This window comes from Tyto alba, unplaced genomic scaffold (assembly GCF_018691265.1).
Source record: "Tyto alba isolate M040663 unplaced genomic scaffold, T.alba_DEE_v4.0 Super-Scaffold_32, whole genome shotgun sequence".
Taxonomy (NCBI): domain Eukaryota; kingdom Metazoa; phylum Chordata; class Aves; order Strigiformes; family Tytonidae; genus Tyto; species Tyto alba.
The window spans coordinates 8,149,223-8,163,925 of record NW_024881307.1 but is presented as its reverse complement, the minus strand read 5'-3'; the positions used below and the strand labels follow the sequence as shown (position 1 = coordinate 8,163,925).

Here is a 14,703-nt window from a genome sequence, read left to right as displayed (position 1 = left end):
TTGCCCTCTCCTGCCCACCCACGAGGGCTGGCACCGGGCAGTGCGCGGCTCAGCACAGAGGAGGGCAACCTCTCCGGTGGCCCGGTCCCGGGAGGCTCTGTCCGGTGGTGCGGTGCCTCCCGTGAGCCCCATCCTGACACACTATTTTCCAGGCACATTTCTCCCAGCATTATTCATAGCGTAAGTCCCTTATTCATCCGGCTCCCCACCCACACCTGCTCACTGGAAGGGCAGGAGACAAGCAGGGCCGTCTGAGCATGAAGGAAACCTGCTCCAAAGCCCCTTTGATTTCAAGGCTGAAAAGCCCGAGATGGATCCTGCTGGCCCCCCCCTCCTGCCCCGGGGCTCCCCACCCCATCCCTTCTCAGAGGGGTCAGTTCCTGCCCTTCTCCCACACCCAGCCTGGGGCCAAACCCAGGCACGGATCGGGGAGCTTGGAGGAGAAGACCAACACCTGGGTCCATCCTGATCTTGGTGTTTACACCCGTTTTCTCTGGCAAGGTCATTGTCAAGCCCTTTGCCTGCCTCTCTGCAGTGAGGGCACCCAGGGCCTCACTGCCCTGGCAGGTCCAGCACGGACACCTGAGCACACAGGGCAAACACTTCCCTGGCGGTGGCCACGAGCCAGGCCGCCTGCTCTGGGGATCCCCTGCTTACAGGGGGGTTTCTGAGCCATCCCTCACTCTGCAGCACACTCCTCTTTAGTTTTCACACGTAGGACTAACAAGCATTTTGTTTGGTTTTTGCAGCTACCCCGTGCCACTGCGGGCCCTGACCCGCTGGGGTGCAGTGGAGGGAGGCAGGGGCTGGCCAAGCTGCAAGCACAAGCTGCCACATCCTCCTCCAAAAAGGGATTCTCAGAAAGTAGCTCCAGGAATGATTACTTGCTGGTATTTCTGCAAAGCCACCTACAGAAAGCAAGCTACAGAGAACCGTGTGCCTGGGCTTGACCCCAGCAACCTGATGTTAAATGTCACACACACACAACACCTCCTGGGTGAAATCCTCGCACTTTCTTGCTGGTAACTGCTCCTCTCAGCTAGCAAACCGAGGTGCTAGTAGCTGGAGCTAGCACCATCAGCCCAGGAGAGCCCGGCGGCTCCTCTGCTCTCTGCGCCGACCTCCAGGCACGAGGGAATTGGGAAGGGAAGGGAATAACTCTGCTCTTGCAGGCAAGATGCTCTGCCCTGTGGCAAGGCTGTGCCTGTGCAGAACAAGCCCTCCAGCCCCAGCCCTGCAAGGGGCAGCGCTGGTGCCCAAACATGCCCCTCCGGGGCCACACGACCCCCTGCCACCCTGGGCAACCCTCCCCGAGCTCTGCGGTGGTGGAGGGCAGGGAAAAGCAGAGATCCGCTCTGCCGGGCATTCTAGGCGCTCGGTTTCTCTGCGGGGCTGTCACCCTGCCTGGCCAACACAGCAGCCCGTGAGCGGATATTTCAGGGCTGGACTCGTCACCCGCAGGGCTGGGGCCCACTGGGAATCCCAGCCCTGCTCCAGCCTTGCCCGGGCTGAAGCTGTCGGTGTTGCTGAGGATGTGGCAACCAGGATGCAGGCACCGTGCGAGGCAGCGGCAGCCAGGCAGGTGGGAGGATGGAGCCGAGGACATGCTTTGTCCTGCAGCCTCCCCCACAGACGAGGGCAGCCCCTTCAGCGAGTGGGCACCCAGGGCTAGCGGCTGGCAGGAGGGTCCCCGGGGGGAGCCGGGCGTGGGGCTGGGGCGGCTGCAAGCCCTCGCTGCCCCGAGAGGAGCTGCAGAGGCTCTGGGGAAAGACCTGCTGTGCGGTTCTGACTGAGGTGATTTACAGGTTGTTAAAAATGTGGCTATTCCTATTCAAAGATTAGTCAATTATTTTGAAGATGAAAATGAAACTCAGTAGCATTCTCGAGCACTGGTTTGACCTGTGAACTCAAAACCTCTCCTGCTGATGTTGAAAACGCGGGGCTGCTCTTTTCGGTGATGCTTTGGTTTTAACGCGCCTTGGGCGGTCAGCAACACCTGACACAAAGCTCATCTGCACTTGTCGCCAGGCCCCCTGCCTGTGCCGGGGCTGGGGGTGCTCAGCACAGCACAGGGCTGTGCGCCGGGCAGGGGCTGCCGTGCCCGCCTGCCTCGGGCTGCAAGGATGGGTCAGCCTTCCTTCCCCCGCGAGACAGGCGCTCCCTCCCCGGGGCCCCTCGCAGCAGGGCTGGGGGCAGCAAAGGTAGCACGGAGAGGTGAATTCCGCAGCCTCGAGGATGCCAGGTGACATTCCCTGGAGGATGGGGGGAAAGCACTGGTGAGAGAGGGCTGCCAGGCAGCATCTGCGCTGCGAGAGGCAGAGCGGGCAGCGTGCAGGGACACTGCCGCGCTGGCCTGGCACCAGCCCCTCCCGAGGCACCTGGCAGCACCCGCACCGGTGCAGCAGCTCAGATGCCAGCGCAAGCACCCCGGGCTGGCTGTGCCACTCAGCATCTGAGCGTTCAGCAGAACTGTCATTTCTCCTCAGCCTGTTTCATTTTCCCCTAAATTGCCATCATTTCTCCCAAGCCTCTGAACCGCCTCACCTGCAGGACCAGCCCCGCAGTGTCTCTTCCACGAGGCTCCCTCCTTCCTCATTTTTGGTCCCGTTGCTTTAGGTTTTTGTTCTTTTACACAAAACATGAGCTGTGGCTTTGTGTGGGATGGGCTGTGCTTCATCTCAGGACTCCTCAATTCAGTGGCTGCCAGATCTGACTCACAAGCTGACAGCAGAGTGACAGGACATCAGCTGCTCTCCCAAAGAGGGCAGAAAAAAGTCAAGCTGGGGCGGACCCAGGGGGAGGATCTGCTGCTGGAGCCACCGTCCCCTGCCCGTCCCAGTGGCTGGCGCTCAGCAGAGGAACGGCTGTCAGCGAGGCAGAGCCTCTCCCCGCTGCCGGGCACCCAGCACCAGCACCCCGTGCCCTATTCCCCACGGCCCCGGCGGAGCGGACCTGAAGGCTGCGTGCCCCTGGGTGCCACGAGCGCCGGGCAGGCCACCGTGCCGTGCCCGAGGTCCTGCTGCCAGGCTCAGTGGCACCGCTGGAGCCACCTGCAGCTGATGAATTTGCTGCTGCTCCGGCCAGGCTGCGAGCTTGTGGAAGCCCGTGGGCTTTACAGGAAGGATGAGTCAGGGGACAGACTGTTCAGAGTCAAGGAAAAAAGCAGAAATCTCCCACTTTCAGGCATTTAAGATGGCTCTTTGAGGAGCCACTCTGCTGTGGCAAAGGGACCCAAGGTCCTGCGCCAGGGACTGCTCTGAAGCTTTCTGAGGCTGTCCAGAGCACTCTCGGTTTCTCTTGCTCTTTTTATCTGTGTCCTTTCCACCAATTCCCCAGTGGGAAATTCCACTTCTTGAGACAAATTGCTTTCTGTCACGAGGGCTCCTGGGTTTGCACAGGCCTCAGGAAAGCCCTCAAGCAAGCTCTGTTGTAATTCATCCTGCCAGAAGGCAAAGCAGAGGACTCTGTCCGCTGGCTGGGTGGTAATTCAGGTCCTAGCACCTGAGGCATCACCAGCCAGGCAGGACAGTGCTGCGGGGCCAGAGCACACAGCCACATGCATCACAGCTGTACCAGGGCCCTGGGTCTGGCTGAGAGCCCCCCCACCGCACCCAGCATCAGAGCTTGCGACACCACCCTGTTTCCAGGACACATAATAGCCCAGAGGTTGCCACTCGGCCCCAGAAATGGGGAAAGGCAAATTGCAGAGTGAAGCAGGAGGGTACGGGCTGAGCCCCAAAGGAAGAGAAAGCAAGAACCCCAGGGCTGGCCATGACCTGGCTGGCTGTAGCCTCTGGCAGGACAGGACAAGCCCAGGGGGACACTGCCGGGTGGGTGCTGTGCTCAGTAGAATCCCTCTGATGGGTCATCCTCGGTGCCGGTGCTTGCCCCTGTGCTGTGCTTTTAACATCTCATTTAAAAAGGAGGCAGCAAAGGCACACGCATTATTTACTCCTATTTTCCCTTTCTCAGCAGTGTACCATTTTGTTCAGAAAAGCCCCCAGAGCTCTTCCTTGAATGCCGCTCGTAGGAAATGCCCAGCCTGGGCTGAGAGATTAGCTGCGGGTAAGTGGGTGGACAGTAAAGAAAAGTGGAAGCTGCTACACCACTGCTTTCCTCCCACTGCGCTAACGCCTCCGAGACGTCACTAAGCCAGCCTTCAGGGGAAAAACAAGCGTTTCGCAGCCCGCCAGAACAGAGCTCGGCACCCTGCTCGCCCAGCCCCACGCCCGCGGAGGATGCTGAGCCGGCATGGCCCGCTCCGCCGCAGCCCTGGCACTGTGTGTGGCACTGCTCCTCGCCCGGCCGACGGACGGTGAGTCTCTCTTGCCCCCGCTGCGCTGGTCTGCAGCTCCCCGCGGGCTGTGCCTGAGCCCCACGGCTCCCGGCAGGCCGCCGCTCCCCTCCGCCCCCGAGCCCCCTGCGCCGGGCTGGGGACGGAGGCGGGGGACCGCACGCAGGGCAGGCGGCAGGCTGAGCTGCTGCGGTTTGGAGCTGCAGCTCGGACACCTTCGCTGGCTGGTCAGTGCCCTGACCCGCTTGGAGCAGGACACGGCCAGAGCTCCCTGCTTGCCACTTGCCTCTCTTAGTTCTTGGGGAGCCCAAAGGCTGTGATAGTCCTCAGGCGTCAGCCCACCAGTGTGAAATGCCCCGGTGGCTAGCGCGGTGCTCCGCTGCCAGCCCCCCCGGGCAGCGGCACGGCTTAGTGCTTGCCGTCAGAGAGCGGCTGCTCAGGAAACCAGCACAGAAAGGGTGGCAGATGGCATTAGCGCTGCTTTGCTGCCAGGTGACAGTACTGAAATTCAGGCAGGAGGTGTGAAAAAGTCTATTTCTTCCAGACAGCAGATGAGCAAAACAGGAAAACTGAACCTAAACAGACCTGCTAGCAACTGGCAGGGGCGGTCAGGGATGCAAACACAGCAGGCTCCTTCCTTGGGCCAGAAAAACACCGAGATCCTCTCGGCTGGGCTGAGCCGGGCTCTCCCCAGAAGAGAGAGGAAGGGAAAGAGGCGAACAAGCAAACACTGAAACTTGGAAGTGGGGCAGGCCTGGGCAAATCCTTGTGCTTTTTGGGGGGGTGGGTGATCCCTGCTGCACGCAGCAAGCCGAGCTCCCGGCGAGCCACCAAGGAGGCAACAGCAAGGAGCTCTGCCCTGCTCCCGGGGCAGCAGCGGGACGGGACGGGACAGGATGCCACGCAGCCCTGCCCAACGCTGGCCTTGGGTCCCGCAGGTGAGAAGCTGGAGAGCCCCACGCACGTGCGCTTTGTGGCGGAGATAGCCCATCACCTGCTGCGGTGGGAGCCGGGACGCAGCCCCCCCAGTGACGTTTGCTACGAAGTGGAGCACAAAGTGTGAGTACAGCCATGAGGGCACAAGGGGGTTTGGCCCCCGCCCAGGACCTGATACCGACAGCGGTGACAACCGAGGTCCTGCCCACACCGCTCTCACCCCGGGCGCTTCTCTCTGCAGCTACGGCACCAATTTCTCCTGGACAGCCATCCCAAGCTGCATGAAGATCTCGGGGCACTCCTGCGACCTCACATACTACACTCTGGACCCTGACCTGCGCTACTACGCACGAGTCAGGGCTGTGTCCAGAAACCACACGTCCCCGTGGCAAAGGACCAACTCTTTCTCCCCGCAAGATGGTAGGTGGGGTGTCTGCCTCCACCCTGCGGCTGAGGGCTCTGGGGATGGCAGCGGTCAGGGTGCCAAACTGCTCGGGAAGAACTTTGGGATAGGCGAGAGCAGGGATGTCTGTCTCTTCGTACCTTCCTGGAGGGCAGCCGGGCTACGGGATGGGACGGGACAAACCTAGGACGGGCAGCGCCGGCCGCGAGAAGCAGACACAGCTCAGTGTGCTGCTGCAAAGGCTCTTAGAGCTGCAAACAGGAGGAAACCCTAACGTGCTCTTCCACCCATCTTGTTCCCAGCCAGCCTGCGCCTGTCGGGCCAGAGCCTCTCTGTAACGGGCAACACCATCCACGTGCAGCTCCAGCTGCTCCTCAGGGTGGGCAACCTCACCGTGAAGTACGATGACATACAGAAGCACACGAGGCGGTACCGGGTGTATGTCAGGAGGGCGCAGGACAATCGGACGGTGAGATGAGTTGCTGGTCCCGTGCTGTCCCCATCTGTCACACACGCTGCTGTTGAAAAACACGCTCTTAAAGCAGAGTCTTCCGTAAAACTTAATATCGAGCTTTGTCACAGCCACAACACTGCTGAGAGATTTCTCTGCATGTTTTGTCGCAGTAGGTTCCCTGACTCCTGTTAGGATTTTGGGTCTAGCTGCTGCCAGGCATATTGCTAAGCACCCTGGGGACTTCCCCCCGGGGACAGTGGAGGAAGAGGGAGGGAAGCGCGGGGCGCAGCACTTCTGCAGAAGCTGGGCGCTCTCGGGTGCCAGCCCATGCTCTGCTCATTGCAGTATGAAGTGGTGGAGACCACCCCAGCGTTCAACGTCACCAACCTCTTCTGGGGCACGGAGTACTGCATCAGCGTGGAGCCCGACGTGGCCAGCCGCCGCACCCGCGCCACGCGCACTGACGAGCAGTGCGTCACCATCGGCGAGAGAGACAGTGAGTGACGGGGAGCCAGGAGAGGGGGGGCCTTGTGGGGTGCACATCCCTCCTCAGCCTCCTGGCCCCGGGGGGCGCAGGGGTCCGTGCCAGGGCAGCCGCTCTGTGCCCCCGTGCTGTGTGCACCGAGGACTCTGCCTTTCCCCCCTCACCTGGGTACGTCCTCTCTTGCAGGGAGCGCAGAGCTTGTCCTGAGCATCGTCAGCTCCTCCTTCATCACCCTCTTGCTCTTCGGCCTCCTGGGGTTTCTGCTGGCATGCACCTACATAAAGAAACCCATGAGGCCACCGTCCGTCCTGGTAAGACAGCCGGGCACGCAGCACCCATTGCAGCCGGCATGAGAGTGCAGGCTTGGGTAGCTGTTGGGAGAGGCAGGCAACAAGCAGGGATGAAGCACGGCTCACTCCCCTCTTTTCTCTCCCTCCCAGAAGTCTTTCATAAAGCAGAGCTCGCTCTGGGTGGAGCAGGAGCCCTCGTCCTCGAGCAGCCCAGATGCAGATCCTGTCCAGCAGCTCTTCCTGTGCCAGAAGGAGCCCCAGCAGGACAGCAGCCCTGCCGGCAGCGCTGGCACAGCCCAGCTGGCCCTGGAGAAGGGCTGGAGGCTCCCAGCGTGGCCTGAGGACCGGGTGTGCCTGCTGGGGCTGGGGGTCGTGGGGCGAGGAGACAGCAGCTGCACCAGCACCGACAGCGGCATTTGCCTGCACACCTCCTCCTCCGAACTGAGCTGCTCCACAGGCCCCGAGCCCCAGGGCTACAAGCAGCAGCTGCCCACCGGCGACGACAGCGGCGTGGGCTTGGAGAGCACCCGCCCTCGCCCCACGGGCTCCTCCGGCAGCGGGAACGCCAGCCCCACGGAGGCCGGGCAGCCCCACAGAGCGGAGCTCAGCCTCCGGCTCCCTGACGCCGGCCAGGTCAGCCAGCAAGCCGTGGAGTTCCGTGGGTACGTGCAGCAGTCCAAGGGCACGGTGGAGCCGAGGCAGGACCCTGCCCAAGGGGTGTCCTTCTTGGGGTGTGCGGGATCCCTGCAGGGCCCGGGCAACACTGACATCCTGCTGGATTTAGAGTGCTCTGAGCTGGCTGTGGTCAAAGGGTATCTGAAGCAGTCTTCTCCCGAGCACCCCCGCAGCCATGCACAGGACCTTGCTCCATGGGGGGTCTCTCGGGAGCCCACTGCCTGGGACTGTTCCAGCCAGGTGGGGCCCCAAGCCCCAACTCTGCTGAGCTATGGGGCTCCGGGTGCTCCCGTGGACGCCAAAGCCAGCCCCAAGCTCCTGAAACCTCCCTTGGACCTGAGCATCTTCAACACTGACCTCCTGGAGACGCTGCCTCTCGTCTCCAGCCTCAGCACCAACAAGTGGCTCATGGTGCAAATCAACCCCCTGAGCCTGCTCAACGTGGACAGCAAGGACAGCCGCCTGTGAGCCGTCCCCGTGCCGGGGAGCGGGTGCCCACCGGCCCCGCACGCTGACCCAACTACCTCTTCTAGCCACTGCCCATGGGGAGCAGCTACTCTGATAAGCTACCGCCGACTCCTGAATGTTAACGCATCGAACTAAGCGGTGCCTCGGCTGAGACTTGCCTGAGAAGCACCAGTTTAGCTATTTCTGGGGCTGCTTGGGCCGCGGTTCGGCTGCGGCCAGCCCCCAGAGCGCTCTGCACCGTCCCTCCAGCCGGTATCCAGTGCAAAGAGGCGAGGGGCTGCGCTGGAGGGGCTCACCCCCGCCCCCTCTGACCACCTAGCCCGAGGATACACACCAGGATGTTTCCAAAGGGCAATCCTACCTTGTCTGCCCTCCCCAGCAGCCCAGCGTGGGGCATGCAGCCCCTGGGCTCAGGGCCACCCTCGGGGTTGGGGCTGACGCTAGCCCTTCGCTTCCCCTCCCCACTTCCCCCTTCTCCAGGGGAACTCTGGGCTCCTCCAGCTGACGTCCACGCCACTGATGCCATCCAAACCTTTCACAACAGACACGGAAAGCGAAGAGCAACCTGACGTCAGCCGTCCTGCTCCCACCCTGGCTCACCTCACTTGGAGGGAGTGAGGGACTTTCCTGACCCTACAGAGACCCTTCAGCATTCAGCCTCTGTGGCAGAGGCCGGGGTGCTGGCTACCTCCGACGGGGTGCAGGATGTGTGCAGCAGCTGCCATACGAACCCACCACGAGCCAGGGCAGACCTGCCCATGCTATGCTCCATGTTCTGCCACTATTGTGTACAGACGTTATTTATTCTATTTAATTTGTAAATACAGAAAGGATGTGGTGTTATTTATTTGGTCCACTCATCTGTACATCCTCTTCTAAAGTCAAACTGTTTTCCGTTTTCAAATACGGACTTTCCCCTGCAGCAAAAGGCAATGTGCCTTTCCCTCACATGGGGAGGTGTGTTTCCACATCACAACTGGAAAACCAGGAGAATTAAGCCAGCCCACTGAGAGCTTCCCATTCATCTGAGGACCCGCGTAGTTGCCCCAGGCGAGTGTTGTGTGTGGGAGCACACGCTGGAGGAACAGCAGGAAAAAGGACCTGGGCAGCTTGCGGTGATTTCACAGGGGTGCCCTGGGCACACAGCGTGTCCCATGGGGCAGCAGCTCGGGGACACGCACCAGGGAAGGACAGAAGCAGCTCCAGGGAGGAGCGGAACAAGTTGAAACTGGGTGGTGGGGGTATAGTTTCTGTCAGAATGGAAACAAGCATGAAATGGGAACAACTTACCACGGGCTACATTTGACTACTGCCAGGTCACCGGAGAGTTTTTCCAAAAGTCACTTAGTTTCCAAGAACCTTCACGGTGGGATAGTCCCACTAAATTTGTTGGTGAAAACCCAACTTGGAGAGTAGGTTTTTTTCAGGTGAAAACATGACTCACTGCAGCCAGGAGAAAGGTTGTTGATGCATTGCTACATTTCCTTCTGTTACATCTGACGTTGCACTATTTGCACTTCGGATGCTCTCTGTGCGTCACATGGAGCACCTGGCCCCTGGCCATGATGGGCACCCCACCATCAATGCCAGCCACGTGCATCCTCCTGCCCTTCCATTTCCACTACCTCTTCTGCCTTGGGTATTTTGGGGGCTGGGGCTTTTTGCTTTCTTTTTTTTCAATTTCCTCTGAAAAAAACAGTCATCAAAACTAAGCATGACTTTTTTACCTTTTTTTTTTTTTTTTTTTTTCTTTTTTTTTTTTTTCTTTTAAACGCTCTTGACGTCAACTTCTGTGGCCGGATCCCACGCAGTGCTGGGTGCTGCCAGTTCCTGCTCGCCATGAAAGGCTCCAGCTGGCAGTGTCCAGAGGCAGCACCCAGGGCCGAGAGAGGCAGCGTTTCCTCCCCTCTCCGCGGGCAGCCAGGGTTCTCCTTTCTATGAAACCCAGATGCGTTTGCCAGAAAGCCACAGACCACGTGTTTCGGCTTCAATAGCCAAGAGCACGGACTGTCCCTCCAACTCCCTGGAAATCCCAGATGCTCACATTTTCCTGAATTAAGTCACAGCCTAACACATGGAGGCCGCGTGGCTCTGACTCCTCCTGCAAGCGGCTTTCTTCTCCCGCTGCACCTCGGCCGCCCCAGCGAGGGGCTGCACCCCTGCACCCACCTTTCCTCCCCCAGCGCCAGCCTAGGCAAATGTTTCCAACAGCGGGGCTGCAGAGCCCCCAGCACCGCACAAACCCCGCGAGGAGCAGCGCGGCGGGCACGGGGAAGGGCAGGGGAGGGGGCTTGGGGCTGGCCACCAGCTCCCTTGCAAGCCGGGCTGCAGACTGGGTCTCTCCGCTCCGCCCTCACCAGTTTCCCTACGTGCAGCCTCCTGAATTTTTGTTTTCCTTCCGAGAAGACAGTTTGCAAAGGAACAGTCCCCAAGGCCCCGTGCCTCGCCAGCCCCAACCTGCTGGGCAGGGGTCCCTCCCCGAGGGCCGCAGCAGCTTGGCCAGGGCTGCCCTTGTGCTCCAGGTGCTTCCATGGCCGCTTGCTCTGCCGAGGTTGCAGGTGGCTGGCATGAGAAAGCCATGAGAAAGCCCACAGGGGCTTTCTGAGGTGTTTGCTTGTACTATCAGAGTGGAGCACCAATTTCCACTTTGGTCCAGATATCTGACCGAGGAGGGAAGTCTGAAGCAGTCTCATTTCCTTACGGCATTTTCCCCTATTGCACAAGACTGGCCATCCAGTTCTACGCCTCACTGCAATCCTTTTTAGCTGGCTCCCGACACTCCTGCTGCCCCGGTCACCAACAGCCTGGCCCGAGGTCTCCTGGGCATGAAGCTGGCTGGTCCTGAGGGCTGGTGTGTGCCCGAGCCATGGGGAAGGTGGCTTTTCTCTCCAGGGTGCATGCCGATGTGGCCTGGGATAAGGCAGCTCCCTCTTCCTCCGTCTCAAGCAAGGGCCAGTGCACCAGCGTGGCGATGGCAGCCGGCCCCAGGCACCTTCCTGTGCTGCCCGCGGCCAAGGCAAGAGAAACGCAGCTGCAGGGAGCAGATGGAGAAGCTCTTTTAAAAACAGAAACTGCACCGTTACAGTTTCAGTAGAAATCCAGCATATTCGGGGGCTGTTTTTTAAAGAACCAAGAATAGAGAACTTCCCCATGGCTGGTTTTGGTTGCTCTTTCTGTCGCTGCTGGAAGGTGGGCGTGAGGCAGCACAGGGAAGTGGCGCAGAGAGCACAGGGGGTCCAGCCCCGTGCTGCCTTCACCCCTGGCCGGGTGCCCGCTCCCAGGCAGAGGACAGCAGAGCACGGGAAGGGCAACGCAAACCAAACCCTGCACAGAGCCGGGGAAACAAAACCAGAGCCCAGGGAAAGGCCCTGACGCCCCACAGGCGTGGGGAGGACTTTTGCAGGAAAAACCTTGGGACTATCCCAGGGAAAGCTGCGATGACCGGAGGCACGGAGTGTCCAGGGCGCAGCCCTCTCGCCCAGCGCCTGGGCTCCCTGCAGAGGCACCCACGGCTGCTCCCAGGCACGGGGGGACAGCCGCCCGGCGCTGCTGGGGGGCACACGCGGCCGGGGACCCGCTCACCCACCGCCGAGCGGGGAGGAGCGGCGTGATGTCCTACCTGTACGCCAGCCCGGCTCCCGCCTCACGGCCCCCCGTTGCGGAAGGGCACGTAGCTGCTCCTGGGGCGGCTCAGCGAGCCGCTGATGCTGAACGGTGGCACCAGCTCCACTGCCGTCGGCCCCAGCCCGCTGCGGGGAAGGCAGAGATGCCCGTGAGCTGCCTGCCCCCCGCCCCAGCCCCTGCCAGCCCTCCGGGATGGGGGGGCTGTCCCCAGGGCATCTGTCCCGGGGAAACAGCACATCCAAACAGCCGTGCTCAGCAGGTTTGCGACACCTTGGCACCCTGTGAAGGGAGCACCCAGCCCGCCCCTCACTCACCAGGAATGGTACAGGTTGAAGACGAAGTCGGGCCCTGGGGAGGCAGGAAGGAGAGGGGTCAGAGCCCTGTGGTGCCGTGAACTCGCCTTTGCTTTGCCACGAGTCTGCGTGGTGGCGTGGGGATGGGCAGGACAGCCAGCCGCACCAGGACCTGACTGTGCATCCCCCGCCTCGGCCTCTGCACACCCCCAGCTTGCCCCAGAGCCACCCTGCACACGGGTTTCCCCAGCCCCCAGGGACCAGCAGCCCTTTGCTTGGAGCCCTCCCTGCCCTGCTGCTGCCTGCCCCCCAGCTCTGCCCGGACTCACGCCGCCAGCACTGGCCCCTCTGGTACCACCGGACAATGGCGTAGCCAAGAAGCATCAGGGTCAGCAAGGCCAGCCCGAGACCCAGGACAACCCTGAGCACCTCGATGGGCTCCTGCCCTGTAAAGCAGAGGGAGAAAGGGTTGTGCAGACAAACACCTTGGGGAAGCTGGGGGCTGTGATCATCCCCTAGGGGGACAGGACAGCTGCCATACGTCCCTCCGCCTTGCACTGTCCCTATGAGCTGGAGGGACTGCGCTCTGCGAGGCTGTTGAGCGTCGTGGCACGGAGAATTTTGCTACCCCCAAAGCCCCATGCTAGAGGCTTGTGAGCTTGGTCGCACAGCCACCACCTCTGCGGTCCCCAGGCGAGCCGGTGGGCCAGATGGTGACAGGGGAAGGGAGCCCAGAGGGGAGCGTGGGCGACCCACTGCCCTCAGCCTAAACAGGAAGAAAACGGCTGTAAACAGGAGCCCACGTTCCCCGTAAGCAGGATCCCACGTTTCCCACAAGCAGGATCCCCTGCTATTCCCGCTCCTGTCTCCGCCAGGAGCTCACCCAGACCCCCGGCAGCTTTTGGCTGTGCCCAGGGCCCATCACACTGTGCTGGGGCAGGGAGCTGGCCACCCACACCATGCCTGTATCCCCAACTCCTGCTCCCATGCAGGCTTTGCTTCAGGGGTGAAGCACCTTCCTCAGCTGCACACGGAGCTGTTGGCGATCATCTGGGTTTAGCCATTCAATTTAGCTGTAATTTTGGCAGCAAAAGTGCAGGGAGAGCAAGGAGGTGGTGGAGCAGGGCTGGGGCCAGGCAGACACTCGCCGGCTGTCACCTCCCGCAGCCAGGGTGCCCTGCAGCTCTGGTGCATCTTGCCAGCCGTGCCCCGGCAGCAGCCGGCTGAGCGGAGAAGAGCCCGAAGAGCAGGGAGGTGCCAGGGCTGTGGCACTGCGGGTCCCGCAGCCGTGCAGTGCCATACCCCAGCCTGTCCCTGCAGCCCGCCCTGCGCAGCCGTGCAGCCCCATTTCTGGACGGGCAGTTCCCTCTAGAGGATGCATTTGCCAGGGCGAGCAGCCTCCTGCTGCAGGCGCCGGGCTGGGATGAGGATGATGAGGACGGGGCGTGCAGGACCTCTGCGGGGGCTCTGCACCCCCTCCCTCCCTCCCGCCCACACCGCAGGGTCTGGCAAAGCCCAACACTCCCGGCGTTGCCGAAGGGAGACCAAGGTGGCCAGGCACAGCAGAGCCGATGAGCAGCCATTTCTCTGCTGACGGCAGGCTGCACAGAGCAAACCTCGCGCGATGTGCAGCACAGGGCTGCGAATCACACCTCCCCAGCTGCCACCAGCTCCTGCTCTCCCAAACCCCTGCACCACATGAGCCCGTCTCGCAGGCAGCACAGCCTCTCGCACGCCCGCCTGTGCCCCAGCGTCCCTGACCAGTAAGCTGCCCAGTCAGGCCCAGCATGGCCCATCAGCAAAACGCAGGCGGAGGGAGTGGTGAGCACAGCTCTGTGGGCTGCCGTGCCCAGCCGGGACAGCAGGATTTGGCCACTGCTCCGGCGCATGGTCAGCCCCACAGCTCCTGCGTAGAGGGCCTGGGGCAAGCGCCCGGCACAGAGACTGGGTGCTGTGCCTTGCAGCATCAGGAGGGAGGCGACAGCGGAAAAGGATGACCTAACAGCAGCTAAATTTAGACAGATGCCAGTGGAGTGAGAACATTTCCCCTGTGGTCACAGTGTTTACATAGTGAGCAAGGTCCCGGGTCGTCCTGCAACCCGCAGCACTTGCTCTACCCGATGGGATCACAGACGCCCGGGCAGCCGCAGAGCATCGCAGCGCCAGCTCCCGAGTTGCGCAGCAGACGAGCAGGACCAGCCTGCCCTTCCCTTCCGCGGGGCCCTCGCGGCAGGGCTCAGTTGGCCAGGACACGCGGGCAAGAAAAGCACCCGGCTGCTGCTGGGCCGGGGGTGACCCCAGGCCCCGGCACAGGCCGGCGGGGCTGAGGTCAGGGAGTCTGCTGCTGCAGGAGTGACTCACGCAGCAGGAGCTGCGGGACAGGAGGAGCGTGGTGCAATAGCCTCCCTGAATCAGCGGCTGCCGAAACTGCCTTCTCCCCACGCCTACCGCTGGTGGGAGGGTGACGGCTTCATGCCCAGCCCCGGCCCCGTGCCGCGTGTGGGAGGCGCTCCCTGCCCCGCCACCCTCGGGAGCAGACATCCTCACGTCCCAGCGAGATGTCTCCGAGCGGCACCGCTCCAGGCACAGCCACAGCAGCAGCCAAGCCCCAGCCATAAAACATCCCCATCTCTACCCCATAAGGGGAGAAAAATGCCACGTACTCACCCGCCTGGGGGTCCATCTCCTGGCGCCCAGCGCCGTGCCGCAGGAGCCGCTCACGGCTAGCCCAGGCTGGGAGCTGCTGCAGCAGAGCCCGGTGCGCGCTGGAGCCTGGCACGTC

At 61.9% G+C, this 14,703-nt stretch overlaps 2 protein-coding genes across 2 annotated transcripts; one reads left to right on the top strand and one right to left on the bottom strand.

The window, feature by feature from the left end:
- Positions 1-4,177: 4,177 nt before the first annotated feature.
- IL10RA (interleukin 10 receptor subunit alpha) lies at positions 4,178-8,847 on the top strand. The gene is made up of 7 exons (XM_033006117.2): positions 4,178-4,315; positions 5,233-5,353; positions 5,472-5,650; positions 5,936-6,102; positions 6,433-6,583; positions 6,758-6,882; positions 7,012-8,847. Exons 1-7 carry the CDS (start codon positions 4,252-4,254, stop codon positions 8,002-8,004), a joined length of 1,800 nt encoding a protein of 599 aa, XP_032862008.2. The 5' UTR covers positions 4,178-4,251; the 3' UTR covers positions 8,005-8,847.
- Positions 6,787-14,701, bottom strand: SMIM35 (small integral membrane protein 35). Its single transcript, XM_042800513.1, has 6 exons — positions 14,589-14,701; positions 12,251-12,367; positions 11,943-11,976; positions 11,624-11,753; positions 9,295-11,035; positions 6,787-6,845 (listed from the first exon to the last, which is right to left on the bottom strand). The coding sequence occupies exons 1-4, from the start codon at positions 14,602-14,604 to the stop codon at positions 11,648-11,650; spliced, it is 273 nt and encodes a 90-aa protein (XP_042656447.1). The 5' UTR covers positions 14,605-14,701; the 3' UTR covers positions 6,787-6,845; positions 9,295-11,035; positions 11,624-11,647.
- Positions 14,702-14,703: the final 2 nt, after the last annotated feature.

Excerpts from the sequence above, each read along its gene's own strand:
- SMIM35 (XM_042800513.1), bottom strand. Across the intron at positions 11,977-12,250 it reads GAGGGGCCAGTGCTGGCGGC|GGCCCGACTTCGTCTTCAAC; the intron begins GTGAGTCCGGGC and ends CTGCCTCCCCAG. Across the intron at positions 11,754-11,942 it reads TTCAACCTGTACCATTCCTG|CGGGCTGGGGCCGACGGCAG; the intron begins GTGAGTGAGGGG and ends CCTTCCCCGCAG.
- IL10RA (XM_033006117.2), top strand. The coding sequence starts at position 4,252 with ATGGCCCGCTCCGCCGCAGCCCTGGCACTGTGTGTGGCACTGCTCCTC. Across the intron at positions 6,103-6,432 it reads GGGCGCAGGACAATCGGACG|TATGAAGTGGTGGAGACCAC; the intron begins GTGAGATGAGTT and ends TGCTCATTGCAG. Across the intron at positions 6,584-6,757 it reads CACCATCGGCGAGAGAGACA|GGAGCGCAGAGCTTGTCCTG; the intron begins GTGAGTGACGGG and ends CCTCTCTTGCAG.